General features: G+C 36.0%; 1 protein-coding gene across 1 annotated transcript; it reads right to left on the bottom strand.

Moving 5' to 3' along the window:
• Nucleotides 1-244: 244 nt before the first annotated feature.
• Nucleotides 245-10101, bottom strand: LOC128556619 (uncharacterized). The gene is made up of 7 exons (XM_053542172.1): nucleotides 9901-10101; nucleotides 9096-9278; nucleotides 8714-8880; nucleotides 6460-6558; nucleotides 3218-3490; nucleotides 2072-2254; nucleotides 245-1019 (listed from the first exon to the last, which is right to left on the bottom strand). Exons 1-7 carry the CDS (start codon nucleotides 10099-10101, stop codon nucleotides 245-247), a joined length of 1881 nt encoding a protein of 626 aa, XP_053398147.1.
• Between the last annotated feature and the right edge of the window lie 15785 nt (nucleotides 10102-25886).

The raw sequence follows: 25886 nt of genomic DNA, 5'->3' as shown, positions 1-25886 counted from the left end.
AAGTTGAAAAAAGAGAAAGTGTAAAAAAAACTTTAACCAAGGAGGGGACGCGGAAAGACGCCGAGGCCGACGCCGGGCGAGTAGGATAGCTCTCCTTATACTTCGTATAGTCGAGCTAATGACATTCATTTCTCTCTGCACTGTCCCCAAAAGTCATCACTGAAACCAATGTCATCACAATGAATGCCTTTATGTGTATAAAGACCAGTACACACTTGTTGATGCCTGTTATAGCCACTTGACCTTAAATCTGGCAGTGATAAGGATGAGATGTCTTAAGATTTAATTTGGCATTTTCATCTTCTTCACAAATAGAGGACTTTTTCAAAGCATTTCGTGGGTGGAAACACTTGTACTTAAATGAACATTTCACTACAAGCAAAAATTTGCCACAGATCTTACAGACTACAATTCCATTTGGTGAGCAACCCAAGAAGGAGCATTTGTCGTCATCACATAAAACTAGACCTGGTACAAATAATTTACACTGCCTGTGTCTAAATCTATGAGACTTTAAGAACATATCCCGAGCTTTATTCTCATACTTTCTACCAAACTCTATGGATTGTGGAACAGAGTTAAGGAACGGATCTCTTAGTAAACTTTCGCCTGTTTTGGTTTCATTTGTTGATGAACACACTAATTTAAACTTAGATGCAGTTATAAGTCCTTTCCTCATTCTGTGCCAATTATTATTGTTTGCTTGTCCTCTTGTACACATTTCAACATGCTGTTGCTCACTTTGGGAATAGCAAAGATGGTAATGTATGAAAATGTTTGAACAGAAACAGTTTTCAACAATACATGTGTGTGTTTCAAGGAATGATGCCAGCTTCTCCATTGGTGTTTTTACCCCAAGGACAGGTGTGACATTTGTCTTGATTTGACGAACAAATTTTGTGTCCAAAATACAAGCCTTTGGATAGAGAGTCTGTACTTTTGAAAGGAATTCATCTGGATTTGGCATATTGAATGTAGCTGGCAAACTCTGAAAGCTGCATGGTCTTGGAATCTCTTGTCTGAAAAAAAATCATAACTCTGAATACACAGGAATATAAAGTAGCAGTAGCTTAGTTGCCTATGACCCCTAGATTTTAGGTTGGGTCTGTGAATATTGTTGGAGAAAATGCCCATATACCTAATATATATTTTTGACAGCCTTGGCCTCTAAATGAGAAGAGTTACAATGTACTGTATTTTATATCCTTGATATACACATCAGCATTTTTTAATATTTAGACTTGTTATACAAACTTTTTGCTGTAGGTATACAGTTCTTCGTTAGATCTGCATTGCTTTGACAAGAATTCACATGGTTTCTTTTTTGTTGTCTGAATAAATGTAAAACCTCTGTGACATCTTATTTACTGTTTTAATTGTATTTAACAGTTTTGACTTCATGACATTTTGAAATGAGAAATTTCCTTTGGAATATTTTGATCACATACATGACATATTATCACAAAGATACTAGTGCTCATGGGACTTTTCTGAATTCCTGCCAATAATCACACATATATGGGTAAACGTTTAAGGACTAAAGTTGAGACAGAAAAACACTTCAAACTTTCTAGGATAAAAATTTACATTTTCACATCAAGCTGGAATATTTTTCCATTAAAATGTCAAAACTATCAAGTCAGTGCTCTGGTTAGCTATGGAAATTCTTAAAATGATATATGAGCCGCGCCATGAAAAAAAACAACAACATAGTGGCTTTGCGACCAGCATGGATCCAGACAAGCGTGCGGATCCGCGCAATTTGGTCAGGATCAATGCTCTTCGCTTATGTGTTCTCTAATTGCTATAGGCTTTGAAAGCGAACAGCATGGATCCTGACCAGACTGCACAGATTCCACTATGTTGGTTTTCTCATGGCGCGGCTCATATATATAATTATTGTTCTTCAACTTAGTTCATGAGAATGTGATGACATAAAAATAAACCTATCTATTATATGAATAAGATGTACATTTTTATATACTTTTTGGCATGCAGTATAATCAGTACAAATTAAAAATTCCAATTAAGTTAAGATTTTTAATCAGTCTGAATTATAGTAAAGCCTTACCCTGTCTGCAATAAAGAAGTGTTAAGATCTGTTGCTGGGATTGGCTGTGATAACTTTGCTGCCTCACTTGCACGGCGAGTCCACTGGCAGGGGCCTGATGTGCAACTCTTTTTATTGAAGTCTTGTGTAAAATCAAGCACTTCAAATAATGTTGCAGTTACATGCCGACAACATCCATCCATACTGAAATTAAATAAAAGGTGTCAAGTTATCAAAATGTCAACAGAAGTAAAATATCTGAAAGTATCCCCAACCTCATTACTAAAAAATAAAAATTAATTTATATATAATAAACTAATATTATACATGAAATTCAATATTAGAACCTTATAATACTTCTAGTTACTTTTGATCACTTTACTGCTTCAAGACCACCACAAATACTTATAAAAGATTCACAACCAATCTTCCTTTACACCATAAAATCTGAAATAGATGGATTTTTCAAGCCACAAATTATATGAGTACTGTAAGGTACATGTGCATCAAATATTTCAAGTATGAGTACTGACTTATTATTTATTGCAATACTATATACATAACATCAACAGAGTTTGATACATGTATGTACATTATACTGAAGTTACTGAACGATTCAGAGCTTGATTTGTCATTAAGCCATTGTAGCCAATATTATATAATTATGATTATGAAATATGCATTGTGGCTAGAAGTTTGTCAGTCCATTTAGAACAGGGGGCATCACCCCCCCCCCCCCCCCACACACACACAATAATTTCCAACATAATATTGAGAACCATGCTATTTTGCAGATTTGAAATAAAAATTAATAATTAAGAGCTAAACATTTCCATACCTGTAATTTGAAAAATGTATGATTATGGAAATGAGCCGCCTCATGATAAAACCAACATAGTGCCTTTGCGACCAGCATTGATCCAGACAAGTGACAGACCATCCTTCCAATCTGCACAGTCTGGTCAGGATCCATACTCTTCACTAAAGTTTTCTCTAATCGCAATCGGCTTTGAAGCGAACAACATTTATCCTGACCAGACTGCGCGGATAGGCAGGTTTGTCTGGATCCATGCTATTCGCAAATGCAATATGTTGGTTTCTAATGGCACGGCTCAAATCTTAAAGAATAATTAATGTTCTAATAGCAAAATGATCATTGCCACTTACCCTCCTCTACATAAACAATAGGCTGAAAGTACACAGGAAGTGGATCCTTCATCAATTTTGACTATTATCCAAGAACTATAGAATGACAATTTTGATACAGGATCTTTTTCACATGTCCGGGGTTTAACGTGGCTCTTTAAAGCAATATGGCCATTACTGTAATCAGCACATGTGACATCCAGCACGTATCCGTCTTGTTGCATAGTATACCCCTCAAGCTTGTGATAATGTTTTAACTTTGCATGGTCAAACTCATCAAATGAGACCAGATAACTGTATATATCAAAGATAGATTTTGATGAAGCCAATGAAATGTCATAGAAACCCTGAATCAACTGTGGAGAGACCAAAATTTTGGCAGCAGCGGTTGTTAATTTTTTCTGTCAAAACTTCACTCCGGTCTTCAATCATACAGTCGGGGTCCACTTCTATGTGCAAACTTGCCGCTATTTCACACAACTCAACAAGATCAGATTTCCTGGTGTTATTGAAAGTAACCCCTCTTGATTTAAGATAGTTATATAGCTCACGGAGCGATTTACTGTAGAAGTTGTCCATAATTCCAAACGAAATCCAGTTACTTTTTAAACTTCAGCGCCATTATTGTTTGTACCTACATCACCTGACACGGTATTGGAAAAACCCAATGTGACGTACTTCTGGAGTACACCTATTATAGAAAATCCGTGTGAACACTTAGAGGTAACCATTTAAGTCCAATCAAGTTGAAAATTGGTCAGAGAAATTATCTTGATGATTTCTATGTCAAGATCAAATCTGGATCATCTAGGTTCAGAAAGTAAGTCAAACATTTAAATCATAGAAAATCCTTGTGAACACACTAGTCTACATCTAAAGTCCAGGCAAGATGAAAATTGCTCAAAATGTTTATATTGAGGATTTCTATTGCAAGTTTATTTTCCCATAATTCATTTAATTGGTCTCGATTGTGATCTTTCGACCTTCTTGTCTTGTGCAATCATACCAGTAGAGCGATATAGGCCATCATAGCCCTCTTGCTTTTAGCTCACCTGAGCAATGCTCAGGGTGAGCTATTGTGATCACGCTGTGACCGTCATTGGTCCGTCTGTCGTCAACTTTTGTGTTTAAAAGACATCTCCAAAACCACTGAATGGATTTGCATGGAACTTGGCATGGATGTTTTTGGATGGTCTTCTACCAAAGATGTTCAAGTGGTTTTTCTTGGTTGCACATAGGGGCCGCCAGAGCTAAAAATAGAAAAAATCTTCAAACGACATCTCCTAAACCAATGGTCTGATTTTAAAATAATTTCACACAAATGATCCTTATGTCACCTTCTACCAAGATTATTTAAATTACACCAATTTGACAAAAAACATGGCCGCCAGGGGGCGTGGTCACTTTTCCCTATATATATTAGCTACATGATATGACACATGGTACATCACTTTTGCAGAAGTTTACCATGAATTATGTTCCTTTGATACTGATTTAACTTTTTTAGACTTAAGCTATTGTCCAAAATCTTCATCCACATTTGAGTCATTAAACACTCCAGTGACAGCTCCAGCTTCCTCAAATGTACTCAATTGTTGTTACTTTAACTCATTAAGGACGCAGATCGCATTTATGCGTTCATTTTATCTCTTATCGAGTACCGCATGTCGTATTTATCCGTCAAAAGATAACAGGCGTGTATGCCGAGGATCGCATAAATGCGCTATCTGCCTGAAAGTACTGCATGCCGCGTGACGTGATTTTACGCTAGTAAGAGTACTAACGATTGGACTGCTGTCAAAGTCAACTAATTAAATATTTTACACTACAGATTTATAAAACCCGGAAGCGATCGAAACTATCAAAATATTTATTATTTAAGCATGTATTTTCAATATACTCATCACTAAATATCGCAACTACAAAGTTATTTCTAGGTATTGCCTGTTTGATTTTCTCATTCTAATATACTGCAGAGTCTTTCTTTTTCATTCAGTATTTTTAACTTTATTAAATAAAACATAATTCTGTTCTTTTATAATGTCATTTGCTTTAAAGTTTAGCGGTAAATGATATTTGAATAAATATAAAATAATCAAATAATGTTCTATGTCAAATCTTTCTTGAATATTGCAGTTTTCCATATTCGTGTTACTTCAGTAGGCCTGTGAAACAATTTTGCAAATTAAAATAATAGTAAATCAAATTTTTTTGAATAGATCATAAATTGTAGTATCAAATGTAAAAATATCTGTTTTATTCATCTGTTATAAACAGATGTTTGTCCCTAATATTAATCAAAGAATGCCTAGATCTTATCGATTATTGATTATCAGTGAAAATCCACAGGCATACAAAGCAGATAGATTGATAAGTGGCTCAGGAATGTATCAGAAAATTGATGCCAGTAATTAAGCGGCGATATGGCTGCAGGTGTTAATGAGTTAAATAGATTACATTGTAACTTTTTTATTACTGGCCATAGGGAAAAGTCGAGACCACTTGTCTGTGGTACAACATGCATGTTACTTCCAATATTTAGGTGCATTTTGATCTATCTCTACCTGGTAAAAATTTTCTTGTGGACTTACATTATATAGATATTTTGTAGGATTAATTTCACATTGTTGTTACTATAAACAACTTTTATGATAACTTTTTGTATAATCGGCCAAAACAATTCTAAATGAAAACAACTGTACGTTTTTATATATGCAAATTTTAATCCAAGTGCTTTGTTATATTGTATATATAGTACAATATTGTTTATACATTATGGACAGATATCAGTTCATTATGTTCTACTGCAGTAGAGAAAAAAGGTGCCTTCCAGTAGGGGACATTGTATTGCATGGGAATACTTCATTCACTTTTTTAGATATAAATTAATTTTGCTATCAAATCACTGAATAGTGGAGCGCACTGTAGTACTTATAGCTCTTCTTGTACATGCCTTCGACACGTAAGTGTTTTCCCTTTTAAATGACTCTATATTTACACTAATTATCAAATAGTCGACCCAACTACCAACACACAGCTCTTGTTAGCTTCAACTGTTCAGAAAAAAACACAACAACATGAAATTTGCACCTTTGCTTGTGAAATGTATGGACCTCAAAACATGAACCTAACTTTTCCTGGCTTTGACAGAGAACTCTTTTATTATCAGAGGTTCAACTGATAGGTACAGTGTCGTAAATATCGATATTGATAGTGATGTTTGCCCCCACACCCCTACCCCTTTATACTTTCCAAAATTTTACTCGTTCAACATGGACACCTTGTAGTTGTAAACATTGGCTTGTTTATCAGTAACAGTTGCACACTGGCTGTTTTGGTCTATATTCATCGAGATAATGTGACTGGAAAACAAACCAAGAATTGCTTTTGCAAACTAAAAGTCCCAAGATGGCAGGTTTAGACCATGTTTGCGCAGTGAGACTTGGACATTTTGTAGACATGTCCTAACTAGATGTGTGTAATATCGCTCGATCCCAAGCTAGTTACTCTAGAGTTGACCATTCTGTGGGACTGTTTTCACTGTACATTATATGGATACCAGTTCCCATTGATCAGCGAGATTTGGAGATTTTGTAGGGACATGACACTGCGGAAAATGGTTCCGTATACGGGAGTGTACGCATTCCGTATACTCCTAATATACGGGCGTATACGGAAACATTTTTCCCGTATATGGAACATTCCATATACGGGAATCCCGTATTCTTTAATTGGACATTCATGTTTTTCTCACATGGATCCGTTCATTAATACTTAGCATAAATACTTTTCAACAGTTTATGTCAGTATTCAAAGTTAGGGATTGTCAAGGTCCAAAAGTATGTTTAAGGCGTAGGTTTTGATCATACTTTCAGGAAAGATACCTTTTATATGATATTCGTATATTAGACATATACGGGACCGTATACTCCCGTATATGCATATATTTTTCGCAGTGTGACCTCACTGTGCGGAGATAGGTGTCTATATAGGAGTACCCTGACGACCGGTTTGGGTGTACTGTCCCCATGTCACAGGTCAGGATTGGCCAGAGTGGGTAGCTCTACTACTACAATAACCACCTAACAAATTAAGTTAATTTTTGATCAATCTTTTAATAATCTAATTAAATATGAAGTATATTATGCATACAAAACAAAGACATTCTGTTAAATCATGAAAAGTTCTATAATCCTGGAATCAAATTGGGACCAACCAACAACACTTCCACCTAACACTTCCGCCTTAAGAACTGAATGTCTGTAGAATCGCCGACCAATGCATGGTCCTCAATGTTATCAACACTAAAGTTAGTTCAACTCCGACCAACAGATTTGGTCAATGTTTCTTGTAGTAGAAAACTGTTCTGTATTATTGAAATACTCTGACCATATAAATATCTAAATATAGTCCAAACACCGACATTAATACTTATGACGGAAACATCCAACCAATGTACAATGTTTCGGTTGCTGTACACATTCCTATACTAATTCTCCACATCAGTCAAAGATCTCAACTGTTCTACAAAGCCGTGTTGAAGGCATCAATTTCCAATCCCAAGAGCTACGAGTATCTCTCCTCCAACCAACCCCGATATCTGGTTTGCAGTGACAATAAACAGGAAGATACTTCTGACCATAAAGCATCACCTTGCTAATTAGCTAAAAAATTCTATCAAGTCCTTTTATGCATTGATAAAATACCATGTGCTCTAGTCAAAAAGTCAGTTCAGGTGTAAGCTTATTCAAAAAGACACAATATACATTTCTACAATCACACACTGATTGGTCAATTATTTACAGGTAAAATTCACCCAGGTATGACATTATATGGTCAACTAATCCAGTTAATCTACCTATGCATTAAGATACCACAATTTCCAGATTTTATGTACTTCACAACAGCGGGTGTTAAGTGCTGTGTGGCGGCCGTAAAAGGTCGCCCCGACTTCATCTCAGTGTTGTTATATTTTCTGGTCCTTCGGGATCATTGATTTCAACTCATTTAGATTTGAAGATTGAATACTGCTTAAGCCGGTGCTAGGGGACGTGGGCAGTGTTGCATTTTCCATTACTGCCCATGAACAGACTCAATCAAACCGAGTCTGCAATTTTCACTGTTTGCCTTGTTCTCGATGCTTCCGAGGGATCTAATTTCCAGATTTTATTTAAAAGTACATCAGTGCTTAATCTGTTAATTGTAGCATTGCCTTTAAAAGAATGATAAATAAAATTAACTTGATTCTGTAACATAACCCCCTGCTTTAGAAGTGTTTACAGTTTCTAACACAAAATCTTACAGTATTCCTGCCTAACCCACACATCAAACATCTAAGTACGAGACAAATAGTCTGTCCCCACATTGTCCCGACCCCTTATAGCAACTATGCGGAATCTATATGGCTGTAATAACAAGGCCCAACGCATAAGACGGGCATTCGCTACTTTACCACACTTAAGATAAATCAATGTGCGGTGATCAGTCTCTAAAACAAACTCTTTGCCATAAAGATACCTCTGAAACTTGAGAACACCCCATACAAGGGCTAAACATTCTTTTTCTATTGTAGCATAATTAAGTTCTGCTTTCTTTAATTTTCTACTAGCATAAGCTACTGGTTTCTTGACCCCATCTTCTTCCTGTAATAGAATACCACCTATCCCAACTTCACTATTGTCAGTCTACAAAACAAATATTGCATCGAGATCTGGTAATTTCAAAATTGGAAAGGAACATAGAGTTGCCTTTAAGGACTGAAAGGCTTTCCCTTGTGCTTCACCCCATGCCACTTTATTTGGTTGTCCTTTCTTGGTAAGATCTGTAAGAGGTGCTGAAATTGTGGTAAAATAGGAACAAACTTCATATAGAATCCAACTAAACCTAGGAAAGAGCGTACTTGCTTCTTTGTCATAGGTCTCTCAGCTTCTCGAATAGCATCCAACTTGTCAGGCACAGGTTGCAGACAGCCTTCACCTACAATATGACCAAGACACTCAGTACTTCGAAATGCAAAACAACATTTATTAGGTTTTACTGTCAAATGAGCTTGACGTAACCGTAAGAATAAGTTTGCTAATACCTGTAAATGATGCAGAAAGGTTTCTGTATAAACAAATATATCATCAATGAAGTAATCTATATCAGACATTCCACTTAGAAGTCTACGCATCAATCGGCTGAAACTTGCACTAGCACAAACTAGTCCAAAAGGCATAGTCTTATAATGGAACAATCCAAGTGGTGTGCGAAATGCCGTTAATGGTTTTGCAGAATCCGTAAGATTCCCTTCGTTAAGTCTAATCTGGAAATAAACTTATATTTTGATAACGTAACAAAGATTTCTTCCATGTTGGGAATTGGCTAACAATCAAAAACCGTAATACGGTTTAAAGCGCGAAAATCTGTACAGAAGCGATTAGTATTGTCACTCTTCTTAACTATGACGACATTGCTGCAGTACTGGCTCTCATATGGTTCTATCACACATAAATCAAGCATTTTTAACACTTCTTCCTTTATTATTTCTTTTACAGCAAACGCCATTGGATATGGTTTTACCCTGACTGGTTCATCTGTAGTTAATTTGATATCATGTTTTCCTAAGGTAGTTAAACTTGGTTTATCAGACAAAACAGAATATTGCTCCAATAAACCAGAAAATTGCTTCACCTGCTCTGCCTCAAGATCTGGAGACATTTTACTGAAAAAGATTCTTTCTCTTTAGAGGAAGGAGTTTCTATCAACATATCTCTTTCTCCCACAGAATCAAACTCGATTTCACTCTCTTCACTCTCTTCACTCTGGAGATCTATAACAGCAACCCCTGCTATACCTACAACTGAAGAACCAATATTAGAACGATCAAAGTATCGTTTCAACATGTTTGCATGGAAAAACTTCATTTTGTCATGAACCTATATTCTATAGTCTAATGTACCCACCTTTTCTAATACTGTATAAGGACCTTTCCACTGCATAAGTAGCTTGTTATTTTTTGTTGGGAGCAACACTAAAACTTTATCACCTACCTTCAACTTCTTTGCTTTAGCCCTTCTATTGTATATCTGTCTGTATCTGTGTGATGAACTTGTTAGATTTTTCTGTACTAACTTACTTGTTTCTTCTAACCTGGTCTGCAAATCTAACACATACTGGTATGTTGTCTTTACTTCAGAATCTGGAATTTCATTAGTCCATTACTCTTTCAATATTGTCATTGGGCCACGGATTGATCTACCATATATAAGCTCAAAAGGTGTAAATCCCAAGCTTTTTTGTGGTGAATCCCTGTATGCAAACAACAATGGGTTAATATACTTTTCCCAATCTTTCGGTCGTTCTGCACACAGCCGTCTAAGCATTATCTTAATTGTACCATTTATCCTCTCACACAGACCATTACAGATTGGATGGTATGGTGTAGTAGTCAATTGTCTAAATGATAAAAGCCTACTTACCTCTTTCATCAGATCCGAGGTGAATTGAGATCCTAAGTCAGAAAGAATTTCTTCAGGAACTCCTATTCTACAAAACATGTCAAGTAAAGCCTCAGCAACTCTCTCAGTTTCTATTGACGGGAATGCTACTGCTTCTGCGTATCCGAAGGCATAATCTATTAATGTTAGTATGTATCTATTCCCTTTATCAGATCTTGGTTCTAACGGACCTACTAAGTCTATGGCAACCCTTTTGAATGGAACATCGATCAAAGGCATGTATCCTAATGGTGCCTTCATAACTCTACCTTTTGGTGAAGTCCGTTGACAAATATCACAAGACTGGCAAAATCTTTTCACCTCTGACACAATTCCTGGCCAGTAAAATTCTAACAAAACCTTTGCTAAGGTTCGCATTGTGGCAAGGTGACCGGACAGAACTGATTCATGTGCTAATCGCATAACAGTATGTCGAAACTTTTGTGGAACAACTAGTTGCTTAAATATTTTGCCATTATCGACTTTGGATAATTGAAATTTTCTAAATATTAAATTGCTCTTCATGAAATAACACTTACTGTCATTCTGCTTCTACTCAGAAATCAAACGCCTAACCTTTGTCAATGACGGATCAGTTTGCTGTTCCTTTTCTATATCATCAGAGCATACCTCATCTTTAACAACATCAGGAACCAACATCTTCCAGTATTTTCATGACGTGCATCACGTGCTCGCTGTCTTGTTTGAACAGCGCTAACTTGTTGTTTCCAATCAGGATCTGGGGACTCGGGACTATGAGCACCTGTAATATTCCCTAAGATTAGATCATAGATTGGATTTTCCATAAACCAAGCATCAACCTTTCCTTAAAAATAAGGTGTGTTAATATATTTGCATGCAATCGGGACTTCAGTCTTTGTTCCATCAGCTAAAACACAAACTTGCGTTCTATTAGTGATCTGATTCTCATCTATGCAACTCCTTCTCACTACAACGCCACTGCATCCTGAATCTCTAAGGACAGTCACTAACTTATTACCTATGATACCATTAGATGTGGGCATTGCTGAAGTAGTCACATTACATGCAGAACTCAAAATTGTACTCGACCCTGGAGAACTGTAAGATATACAATCAGTTAAAGAAAGGAAAGCTCCACACACCTTATTATCCATTCCCTCAGGTGTTGATGACCTTGATCTGGACTTCTGTAATTTACCCCTTTGATCTTCAAAACGCACCTTATAAGGTGACGGACTTCTTGGCCTATCAGAACCCTGTAATGAAGCAACTGTTTTTTTTCGGAGAAAAATTAGTACGACATTCTGAAGCAATATGGCCAGTTTTACCTGAAGGAAAACGTCTGTCTCTATTTCTATTGTCAACATGTAATGGTTGACTCCGCTCAACACTTCTAATACGGTCATTTGCAGCATTACGTTTAACAGGTTCACTACGGCGAAACACAAATGTAGATGCCGGAAGTGACCGTGCTTCACAATACTGATCTGCAAATTTTAGTTCTTTATTGCATATATGTAACAACTGGTCTCTATCCATCAAATCAAGCAGTCCCTCAAATGAATGATCATTCTCTGCTATATCTATCCATTGTTTTAAATAACTCTCTAATCTAACAGAAAACTGTGTATATGTTTCCCCATTCTAGGGTCTACAAGAACGAAATCTTTTCTTAAAACCTTCTTCTGTAAGCTCAAATCTTTTTAATAAAGCAGTTTTTGATTCATCATAGACAAGTGCATTTTCAACAGGCATTCGAGCATAAACATCTAACGCACGACCCTTTAAAAGAGCACTTAAGTTGGTTGCCCAAGTTTCTGGCTTCCAACCAACTGCTACTGCGTAACGCTCAAACCGTCTCAAATACGAATCCATTTCATTATAATTTTCATCAAACGGAGGCATTTTTGGCATTTTCGGTGCACAGGCGCTAGAAGGTGCGACAGGCATACTCGATGGCATACCTTCATTTATTTCTTGCTGTTTTTCTAACAGCTCCAATTTATGACTATGTGCTATCTGTAATGCTTCTAATTTAATCTTTTCTTCCTCTATTATTTTCTCCTTCTCTCTTATCTTCCATTCTGCTTCATGTGCAACTTTATCTGCCTCATACTTAAACTGAGCCATTTTTAACTCATGATCTTGCTTTTCACGTTCTAACTGTTGCTATGCTTGAAGCATTTCTCGTTTTTTCTTTCTCTCGTCACGCTGTCTATTCTGCTGATCTTTCACAAACTCTCTCAATTTTTCCCCCACATAGCCCATCTCTTTACCTAATTCTGTTAAAGCTTGTAAAGACATATTTTCTCAAATAACAAAATCAAACAAATTTATGAAAATCTTTATCACTGAAATGTAATAACACTTTGTTATTGCTACATGAACCAGTGGTATACGTATTCTTGATGTGAACTCTGTTTCTTCTCCTGCCAAACAACACCAGAAAGAACTAAATAATATACATTCACTAAATATTACAGCCACATAAACACCTCCTATACATATAAACCGTTATATCACTTCCCTTCCTATGTCACTTATACTGAAGGAAAAGTACAAATACGAAATATCCACCTCTACCTATACACAGGACTGATCCAGTATACTTAGTTTACTAAATAAAAATGTTACAAGATATGTTTCTGACTTCAAAGAAAATCTGGCAGAAGACAATCACTTAATGTTTTACTTACAACCTATACAGTGTCACTGTAACCACGTACCAGACATCAGGGCATAATTTGTGGGCCTAATTAAACTGAGCTGGAGTTACCATCCAAACTTCTACTTTGTTCATGGATTACAATTCTCAACATCTGGAAACAAATTAAAATTTTACACATACCTAAAGATACAAATAGACAACAAATGTTACTGAAGTGGTTACTGCAGCAAAGAACTACTATCCCACTTCTGACACTAATGTCACAGGTCAGGATTGGCCAGAGTGGGTAGCTCTACTACTACAATAACCACCTAACAAATTAAGTTAACTTTTGATCAATCTTTTAATAATCAAATTAAATATGAAGTATATTATACATATAAAACAAAGATATTCTGTTAAATAATGAAAAGTTCTGTAATCCTGGAATCAAATTGGGACCAACCAACAACACTTCCATCTAACACTTCCGTCTCTAGAATCACCGACCAATGCATGGTCCTCAATGTTATCAACACTAAAGTTAGTTCAACTCCGACCAACAGATTTGGTCAATATTTCTTGTAGTAGAAAATTGTTCTGTATTATTGAAATACTCTGACCATATAAATATCTAAATGTAGTCCAAACACCGACATTAATACTTATGACGGAAACATCCAACCAATGTACAATGTTTCGGTTGCTGTACACATTCCTATACCAGCTCTCCACATCAGTCAAAGATCTCAACTGTTCTACAAAGCCGTGTTGAAGGCATCAACTACCAATCCCAAGAGCTACGAGTATCTCTCCTCCAACCAACCCTGATATCTGGTTTGCAGTGACAAGATCAATAAACAGGAAAATACTTCTGACCATAAAGCATCACCTTGCTAATTAGCTAAGAAAATTAAAGTTTCTTTTAAATAAACTTCTGTCCTTTTATGCATTGATAAAATACCATGTGCTCTAGTCAAAAGTCAGTTAAGGTGTAAGCTTATTCAAAAAGACAAAATATACATTTCTATAATCACACACTGATTGGTCAATTATTTACAGGTAAAATTCACTCAGGTATGATATTATATGGTCAACTAATCCAGTTAATCTACCTATGCATTAAGATACCACAAGAGTTTAAAAGTACATCAGTGCTTAATATGTTAATTGTAGCATTGCCTTTAAAAGAATGATAAATAAAATTAACTTGATTTTGTGACACCCTACTTGATGTTGAAAACAACCAGGAGGGATTGAGAGTTATCAGAGAGGATCTATATGAGGACGTGTCCATAATTATGTGAGAGGTAATTTCTCTTCTTTATTTTTTTGTCGGGACAAATTCTGTCCCCACATTTCTACTCTCTTAAAGCCATCACTGAAAATGGAAAAAAAAGCTGTCCGTAGTGGTATGGAGAGGCAGCCATGATTAAAATTCAACAAAAAGAGTTCGGTATAACACGTCTGGAAATAGGTTTCCTCATATGACGGAATCGCCTCGGTAGCCAAGTTGTAGAGCGTCCGCTAAGAGTGCGGGAGATCGTGGTTTCGATCCCCGCCGTGTCATACCAAAGACGTAAAAAGTGGTACTAGCTTCCTCGCTTGACGCTCAGCATTAACGGGATAGTGCTAGGACTGGTCAGCCCGGTGTCAGTGTGTGGAATTATGCCAGGTGTTTTCTGCGTGATATTTCAGTGAGGAAGCACTATAAAGTTGGGCATTGTGCTCACTGCTACAAGTAGACAACGTCGTTTATATGATTGAAAAAAATATTGAAAAAGGCGTTAAACCCGAACACACACACACACACACACACACACACACACTCATATGACGGGTTTATAGGAGTGCCCAGACAACCGGTTTGGATGTATCGTCCCCACCTGACATTGAAAACAACAAAGAGAGAGTGAGAGTTATCGGAGAGGATCTATATGAGGACATGTCCCTAGTTAAATGAGAGGTATTTTCTCTTTTTTGTCGAGACAAATTCTGTCCGCACATGCTACTCTCTTTAAGCCATTACTGAAAATGAAAAAACGCCGTCCGTAGTGGTATAGGGGAGGCAATCGTGATTAAAAATCAACAAGAGAGTTCTGCATAACACGTCTGGAAATAGGTGTCCTCATATGACCGGTTTATATGTACAGTTCTAATTTGGACGGCTAAATCGTCTAGGGAGAGAGAGAGAGAGAGAGAGAGAGGGATGAATACCGCGTTCATGTTGGGACAATCATTCTTTTTTTCACCTTTTATGTAAGGACACTGCCGTTTATATCAGGACAAAATTTTTGTCCTCAGATAAACGGTCGATTTTTCTAACGTGACTTTTTTGTTCCGAATTTTGGCATATTCAAAATCATGTGGGGACACTTGTCCTCAAATAATTTTCTTTCATTCTCTTTGCCGTAAATTGTTATTTGGCATCGATTGGTCAAGTCACCCACAATGCATTGCCCAGAATTCCGGAGATTGCCGAGTCCGCCCGATTTGTTTGTCCTGATATAAACGGCAGAATGATTGTCCCAACATGAACGCGGTATTCATCCCTTACGTCATAGACGGACTCGATTTACCTCTCCTTAGAATGGTAGCAAATAATCGCAAGTTTTACCCCTGCGTGCGCAGTTGTGTAAGACCCTGCATAATACATTGTATTTTGTTATTCTCGCATTCAAATTTTTGTATCAGTGTAAAAGTACATTAAAAAGAATACATAGAAGTATAGAAAGAGATTATATCACTAATTCATGCAAAATATTTAATTCTAAAGGACTCTTTAACAGTACAAAATGGATTATATAAATCCTACACTTGAAAAGTGCCCTGTCCGCAACTCAGTGCTCCAAGTCCTCTTTCATCTTGAGGAATCACTGCTCTTTGGCCGGTCTAGAAATATCCATAAATATTTGACAGTTTAAATTGATAAGTTTTATTTATTTATTATTTTTATCAAAGAGGAACGTGAGAAGATATCTGGTTATGTAGAAGATGTAATTCCAAATTACCAACCAAATAACTTGAATGTTAAGTGTAGAGTATCGTGAGATACCTTTTCAAAATTTTAGGCTAAATCTTTATTTCTAACATGGGCTTGATTTGTTTGTCACTTCAACTAAAAAGGAAGTCATGCTTTGTATGTTCTGCTATAAAAACGGCTGAAGCACGGAGCTTTGTGAGAACATTATGACATCATGTATGATGTCAAATAGCTGCATGACATCTGGCTCGTTACTACTCGGATAAATTAAGTCAAGCATTTCTTTATTCATCACGTTTTAATGAGCATATTATAACGACAATAAACAATGCCTTCTTGTGTTTTATCACCTGATATACAACGGTTTATCGTTCAGATGCTTGGATATCTAATCATTTGGGCTAACACCGTGGTTCAATTCCTGTGCATCTGAACTCTGAACTGTGATCAATCAGACAATAAACAACACATATAGAATGATTATCTTATTACATACCTAAAATTATTTTCCATTAGGTTTCAATGGACCGCGATCGTGCAATATTTTTCCATATCATGACGTCGAACGCTTTCATATCGGACGTGGAATGTTTTATTAACGTTGTAATGGAAAGAATCGCGTGACGTCCATGGCGTTCACGCTCACGTTGCGACAAGTTGACGTCATTTTCACGGAATTTATTAATGCGCGTCAGTTTGATTTTTATTGCATTTTCGGAGAAATTATTTTCGTATTTTTCCTGTCTATCGTTGCAGAATAATAAATTTAGACATAAATTTATCATTTCGTAGTGGATTTGTAATAAAAATGTTATCAACTTTGTATGTGTATATATGCACTCGTTCTTTCGCGGATAATATTGCGCTCCTAAAGTCGTGCAATATTACCGCTGCAGAACTCGCGAATATATCCACATACAAAGTTAATAACCTATAATTATTAATTAATTTATTTAACAAACAGCCTAGTTTGGGGCTAGAATGCCCTTGCGAAGAAGCATCTTCAATAAACATTGTGATTGAAGTAACAACTGTTCTCAAATGAAGATGTATACTGGTCTGTGGGTCAATAACTTGTGAGGATCTAAATTTGCATAGTTTCTGCGAAAACATATTTTGCCTTAAAAGCATTAAACTAAAATCTTCTGTTCCTTTGCAGCGCTGATCTGTTAAATATAACTGCAAAATAAAATATTGCAGGAAAAAAATCCAATCGCATTTTTAGTATGTTACAATTCGACCGTGCAAAATGAAGGTATCTTAAAAGTACATGCATGACACTATATGACTATTCATGCTTTTAACAATCACACCCATGCAAGTCTAAAAACCAACAACTTTTCTCGTTACTTCAATAATTTGTGGGTCAGCAGTTGCAGCCTCTGCTCCAATGGCTATAAATGGAGTTGTCATTAAAACTCTACCTAACTGAAGTTTCCCAAATGTTGTTTCATCAACCTCTACATTCAAGGTCTGATGACTGCAATCAACTGCATCAACTTTTACCATGAAACCAGCTCTACTTGAAATGTGTGGGCAAACTTTATAAGTTATCTGGAGGGCACCTGCTGTAAGCATATGGCATTAGTTCATTCCCATTAATATGTATTTATTGATAGCTAAGTTTTACTGTGGCCTCCACTAGTCAAAGGTCTTTTGACGATGATAATGTGTATAGCAATTCATTTCACTAAGATGGTCATATTATAAATAAGACGAATTCAATAACGTTTTCCAGAATTATAAGTCTCTACCATCAGTATTTTCAGTGACTTACTTGCCAGATCTCCAGCTAGCTAACGATCCTTTAATAATCTATAAATCATTTATTTATGTTAAACCGCAGCTAATAAAACAGATTTGAAAATAGCAGTTTTCATAGTTTTGGAAACCAGAACTAATTTCCGGGAAGCATTATTACCATAACCAAGAGGTGTCATTATATACTGGGCGGCATTGAAAAGTTACCACTTAACATATACCTTTTTATTTTGTATACAATATTGACGTCATTTTTTCATGTTTTCATGGCCTGTACGCGGTCTATTACTCATAGACCCTGTCTGATCATGTCTCCTAACCCATTTCATGACTGTCTGGTGAGAACATCACATACGACATGCAGTTTCACGACATGAAAGGTCGGCGTCAACCATGCACATGGCCTGATGGCGTTGAACGTGCCTTAACTGTGGCATTCTTAGCAAAGATATTCTGGTTTTTTAACGTATTCCTTTTAGTCTCTCGACTAACTTTCAAGTGCGATGAATGATTTGCGATAGAATTTTCGTACATGTCGACATTGCTCGAAAAAGTCATTTTGCACGTGCAGCCCGTGCCTCAAATGGAGTTATTCGAATTTGACAAATCTTTACACCAGTGACGTCTCTGTTGCGTCATAAATGTAGTGTAGTTATGCTTTTTACACAATCCAATGCGATTTTTAAAATATAAGGGCCATTAGGGTGGTAACTTTTCAGTGACGCTGAGTATATGTCGAAGGAGTCTACAATTGAATCAACCAACACAGCTACCCCCCACCCCCCGCTCCGATAATTTCATGTCTGAAAGGATTAAATTTGCAGAGAAAGCACAGATAAGCTGTCTTCCTCAGATAGTGTACAGGTATCAGATTATCATATCATTTTGAATCATTCTGAGTACAAATTATAAGGCCCGATTTGGCTCGAATGTGAATTACATCATTTTTTAAATAAAAGAATATTACCATCTTATGTCATTTTTATTGCTTTTGCCTCTGAGACAGAAAACATTCACAAATCTTAACGCAAAACTCATACCGACGCCATGTTGATGCGCTTTATCTTCTGTGCCTTCCGAATACCGAGCAGAATGAAGAAGGTGTAATTCAGCGACGTCTGGCGGAACACCAAACGTTACGCTTCGCAACGTCGCGACATTAGGTTCTATAAAGCTATCGGAAACAAAATGGCGTCGAGCGAAGCAGGAGGGCGATACACCGGTCTTTTTTGTTTATGTTTTTTGTTTTCATTCTTGGCTGGATAATCTTGGTGGTTAAGCACTATATATGCTGTGTATGTGCAACTCCTTTCTGTATGACAATGGGTACATTTGAGAATTATGAAAGGCATTACAAAATTAATATATATTTTGAAGACAGATGATGTGTATAAATTTTTATTTATCATTCAGACATTTTATATCATTGCTGTATTACATACAACCATAGCAGTTATCAAGCGCATTGTCGTAATAAACATGGAAAATTATGAAAAACATTTGATGTTTGTGTTCTGTTTTGCATTGCTGGTAGTACTGATATACTGACAATTTAACTGTTATTGTTTCCGGACTCCCTATCGGTATTAACTTGCTCACAACATCTGAACAAGTAACAAAAGCGGGTACGTCCATTTGTCCGATGTTCACAAACGGAAACTTTAGTCTGACTGGTTGGATCTTTCTACACAACTGTCTGAGTTTGTTCAAATGCAGTAGTTCCAAAAGATAAATTATAGCAAAAACCAGTGTTTGGCAGTCGCTCAATCCTGAATACCTTACAACTTAACATGATTCATATTATTCCTACATGGCTTCATGTTTCTATTGAAAATCTTGAAGCACTGAATGAGATACATACAAAACAAACCTTTTATGTATATTTTCGACTACGCCAAGGGCCATAACACTGGTTGGACTGTGTGAGATCAAATTTAAACATCATATACTCAAATAGAAATGTTGATAACAATCCAGGGAGGTTTGATGACTCTAGGTCAGTACTTTCTGAGATAATTCGGATTGACGGACGGACGGACGTGCGGGCAACACTCACTGCCCCACCCAAACATAACGAGGAAGGCGGGGGGGGGTGGTGGGGGGGGGGGGGGGGGGCACATAAAAAGAAATTATTGTAACATTTTCTATGCATAAGAAATCATTTACCACCAGTAGCACCTTAAATTATATTAAAAAATCGAGATGGGACAACAGTTTTTCTATTAGTCTGAAAGAATGCGATATGATGTTTAAAATGGATGCTCCGAACTTTAAATCAGGCCATCCATTTTTGAAACGTACTTTCAATGAAAGGAAAAAACAAATATCAAGAATTTCGAACAATTAACTGCACTTAATGCGTTTAAATATAAGTTTCTGGAACAATAAAAAATGTACTATAATTTCACTGTGTTGTGCACAAATGTTTTACATTTGTTATCGGGTATTATATCATTTCTTACGACATTGACAGAAAGGTGTCTGATTTTTGCAAGTTTCACACACGGTGCGTTGTATTATGAGGACTGTGTTGATTTGATAATACATGTAAAAAAGCAATTTTTACCAGTGACCTGATCTGATGTGCTGGCAAAGACGTTACGAAAAAGTCAACTGTTCAATAAAACTGTTGTACACTAGAAATTTATATATTTGTTTCAGTTGAATTGTCCCGTCGCCGAAGCAAGTTTGCATCTAAAACTGTTTTTGTTAAAGTTGCTAAATACGTGAAAAAAGAATATTGAGACTATTTAAGGCTATGAGTTGGTACAATTTAACTGCTGGTCTGCATTATTGTCTTGCCTTATCTTCTTTTCAGCATTCGAAATGCTTCTGACAATATCACCGTGAAAATAAAAGTGCCTATCATTGTCAAAAATTTGGTTTATACTTCAGTGAAAACAAAAATAAGACTAATATTAGACTTTCGGAATATTACATTTGTCCAAACTGTTCCATTCTTATTATTCATAAAAATCAATAGTTGTCCAAATTATATCACAAACTAGTAATTTTCGTGTCATAGATCTACCCATTTATCGAAAAATGTTTTTAAAACATGTTTTGCGGCGACATGCATTTCATGAAATCCTTATCATTAATCTTATTGAACTGCTTTAAATTGATTAACTAAATCGGGGCTTATGTATATGGACCTGTTTCAGGAAATAAAAGGATGAGGACGTGGACATTTTTTGGTTACAAATCCTCTGTCTAAACTTCAGGTCAATTTTGACATATGGACTCAATAGAGTCTAAAAACGTAATGTGTGCAGGGGCTTTCTTTTACAAACAAAGGACACCGCAGTACTTTGAATTGATACAACAGTGGAAGATACCCTTAATATAAAAAAATTATGCTAAATCAACAAATATGTAACAGCTTGGCCAGGAAATCACAAAAGGATAAAAGCTATAGATGCAAACAACGTTTCCATCAGTAAGACACTATTTTGTTCTGTTTCAAAAGAATAACGTTCTGAAGTTGCGCTTTTACACACTAACTGGATAACTGGTCTCAATAGAAAAGTCAAGCGAGTCTAAGACCTGAAGTTATGGGATATTACAACCAGTTTATAGACGGTTTTTCCATATTTTTCATTATTTAGTGTATATCCCTCAGCTACAAATAGATCAATTTTTAATTTTTAAATAAAAAAAAAATATAGGAGTCAAAGTCAAAGGTAATCAGTTGATATACATTTACAGTTGAACCTTTCATTTAACATTATGCAATTCATCTAAGTTTGAAGATGAAACGTTCATCGAATTTTAGCTTCAAAATTATCATATCACAAGTATTTGAAACTACAATAAAAGTCAACTAAATTTAAATTCAGGATATATTCGAAAACTGTTTAAGGTAGTTCTGCACGTTTGGATCGAATTTTTTTCTACAATGTAGAATTTGATTAAACTCTGATTTTTCAAAACTTCAGAATATACCTAGAAAATTCAGGAAAGAATAGGGTCGTGTGATTGATTGTTTGCTAGACTGATTTGAAAATTTTGGACCTCCCGCAATTTTTCATAATGGGAGTCTATGGGAAAATAGCAACTTTCATAACATTTTCGAGAATGGAAAATTTTTCACAATGTAGATTTTAATGAAACTTCTCACAGTGGTAAATAAACATATAACCTATAATATAGTGAAATAAAATGTATAAGTCCGTGTGTTTTATTCTGAGATATTTGGTCATGATTAAAGTGAACCGCCTATTTGAAGCTAAATTTAAGACATAATTTTGAATAATTTAACGTGTTAGATGTTTTAATATCATATTTTATCTTTAGGAAGAAAGAGACTGTTACACTTTAATAAATTTATTCACAGGTTGCCTTTAATTCATAAACTGATTTTCATTTCCGTACGCCGATTTCAGGCTTTATTCTACGTTTTCCGGATAAATGACGTTGCGCCATCACTTCCGGTCTATCAAACGTGCAGAACTATCTTAATATATACACGTTTGATTTTAAGTAAGTTTATTCGCGTATTGCTGCTACAGCCCAAACAGTAACGCATAGCTTGATAATAAGAAAACGGTTATGATGAAAATATTTAGAGACCAGAATTTTGATGGAAATTCTCACGTTCTCCTACAGTATCGATTTCGATAAATTTTCCCACTTTCTTAGCATTCGAGGTCAATTTGAGAAACGAAAAGCGAGTAAAAGCAGGAGGTGAGAAAATTTCGTGTAAGTTTGCGTACGCCTGAAGCAAGACATTGCCAATGCAAATGTGTATTTAGAACCAAGAGCACAAGGATGAAACGGGCAGAAAAGTGAATTTGTGTAATGCGGTTAAATGATAATCTTTACTTTACAGAATAGACAATTAAATATTTTATTGAATTGTTTCCTTCGGTAACAAAATTATTAAACATATTGTGTGTGGAGAGTCCACAAGTTCATGAATTAACGTATGAGAACATAATATCTAAGTTTAAGCATTTTGTCTGTTTCTTGGCAATTTACTTTTTATTACATGCTGAACTTGCTAACAAATAACTGGAAGTAGATTATTGTATAAAAATATGTAGTCTGATTTACAAAAAGATTCGATCGTGTCTAAAGACTGTTCTGTCTGCCATTCGAATAAAATGCCCTGTCATAAATAGTGTGTGGCGTGCGATTTCAACATAAGTGATATATTCAAAACTTCATAATTGGGAAACAAAATGGTGTGAACTTTAAAAATATTATATACCCTAGGAAATGCAATCAGTACAAAAATATAAGTGAACATGTATCCTGCATTACTCGGAACTATAAATCTGCCATGAACAAAGATGATTTTGTGGACCATTACCTCAGAGATGAGAAAATAAATTTCGCTATTTTGACTGAAACTTGGTACTCAGACGAGAAACAACATCAGTTTGAAACTTCTGACTTGAATCAGAATGGATATAAATTAAGTGCTACTGATAGAAAAAAATAAAAAAGGTGATGGTGTTGCGATCGCTTGTAGAAACACGATCAACATGCGAAGGATAACTCACGGTACTGTTAGAAGCTTTGAATATGGTATTTGGAAACTCGTTTTCAAAAGGTTGACGTAGTGGATATGTATAGACCCCGGCTCTGTAGACTTGTAACCAGTTCGTTGTTGAACTCTTTGACTTCACAGAAAACATTTTACCATATTATGAAAATGTACGTATAATAGGCGATTTCAATTTGTACATGTATATTCACTGTGAAACGAGTGATATTATTAACTCCAATGACTCCCTTGTAGCAATGGGCCAGGAACAACATGTTGATTTCAGTACTCATACAGGAGGGCATATATTGGATGTAGATATAACTAAGTCACTTAATGGTTTTAATGTGGAGAAATGTGAGCCTGGTTCTTTTTTATCTGATCACTGTGTTGTTAAGGTTCTCTTAGATGTTAAAAAAAGACTATTACTAGTAAGAGCGTATCATTTAGAAACTTCAAATATTTGAACGAATCAGATTTTTCCAGTAACCTCAGTGCAATAAACGTTGATTCACAGAATATTAATAAGTCTGTGAATGAGTTTGAATCGGTAAAAGAGGATGCCCTGAATATGCACGATCCACTTAAAGAGAAAACTATAATTCAGAGAGCAAACAAGCCATGGTTCAATAAAAATTTGCAATTTCTAAAACAATAAGATAGAAAGTCTGAGCGTACATGGAGGCGTTTTGGTAAAACAGATCCGTTTGAGTTGTATAAAGCAGTAAGAAACAAATACAATTTTGAAATCAAACGTCAAAAAAGAAACACACTCCGTGAAAATATATAAAACGCTAAAGGTGATTCCAAGACTCTGTATAGATAAGTATCTGAACAAACTGGTACCAAATCTGAAAACCCACTGCCTCAAGGAGAGTCTAATAATTCATTTGCCGAATAAATTGCTGATTATTTCATGGAAAAAATATCAAAAATACCTCAATATCGAAGTGAAAACCAAAACTTTGAACCCCAAAATTTAGACAAATACTACGGCTTCATAGCTAGATATTTTGCATTTTGTATTCTGAAATCATATGTTGGTGAATTTCTCCCTATTATCACTAAATTGGTGAATCTCTCATTACAACAAGGTTTTTTTCATGTGAAATACAAACAAACAGTTGTTAGACCTTTGCTAAAAAGCAGGTCTTGAACTAGAGCTTTCCATCTATCGTCCTTTGAGTCATTTATCATTTCTGTCAAAACTTATTGAGAAAGTTGTTCTTTACAGATTAAACAAACATGTAGAACAGCATTTTGCCTAAGAACCAGTCTGCATATAGGCAATATCACTCCTGTGAATCTGTGCTGCTTCGAATGGCTAATGATCTTCTAAGTGGCATGGAGAAACAGAAAGTCACGGCCCTTATTGCAATTGACCTAAGTGCGGCTTTTGACACCGTCGACCACGTCAGTATGCTAGAAGTCCTAAAAGCACGATGTGGTGTCTGTGAAACAGCTCTTCAATGGGTAGACTCCTATTTAAGGCCTCGTACTTGTAAGGTTGATATCAACAATGCATATTTATCAGACCTCCATCTTAAAAGTAGTGTGCCCCAAGGCAGTTGCCTTGGTCCTTGGTTGCATCTCACCTATGACTCTTTTTGATGTCATTTCCAAATCCATATCAGTCTACCGTTTTGCTGATGATCATACGAGGATGGGATCAAAAGTAATGCCACTGGCTATTGATAACCGCTATTTTTAGCGCTAGTACAAAATTCACACCTTGCACGTGTTCCCCGTTGTAATAGCTTTCAATCGACGTATAAACTATACATGTAGACACCATATCTCGCTCACAATTCATATTTGCAAAAACCCTACTCGTAGGCGGTTGAGGCAAAATGGTTGGTAAAAGTGTAAAAAATGCGAACGAAATTAGGTCTTACATTAAGACTTGCGCTTCACTCGGAAGAGGTTCAAAGGACATTTATGCTGACACATGTGCTGTTTATTGTAGTAATGAAATGTCCTTTTCCACAGTTTGCAGATGGGTTAGGAAATTTTGTGCAGGCGTGAAGTCTGTCAAAAATGCGCCTAAAACTGGTCGACCTAAGTCTGCAAGTAGTCCAAGGATTGTTGAAAAAATCAAACAAATAGTACTTTCTGACGCAAGATATACTTCTCAGCAGATTGCGGATATGGTTGGCATTTTCAAAGCATCTGTGTTGCGCATTCTGCGAAATATTTTGAAATTGAAGAAAAGTGCTAGGTGGGTCCCGCATTTGCTCACTGATGAGCAAAAACGCACGCGCGTTAAGATGGCGCGCAAGCTTTTGAAAAGGTTTCCAGGTCACGGTCAAAAACATTTATGAATGTAGTAACAGGTGATGAGTCTTGGA

Source organism: Mercenaria mercenaria, chromosome 4, assembly GCF_021730395.1.
Source record: "Mercenaria mercenaria strain notata chromosome 4, MADL_Memer_1, whole genome shotgun sequence".
NCBI lineage: Eukaryota > Metazoa > Mollusca > Bivalvia > Venerida > Veneridae > Mercenaria > Mercenaria mercenaria.
The sequence above is the reverse complement of the archived record's forward strand: the minus strand, read 5'-3'. Positions and strand labels throughout refer to the sequence as shown.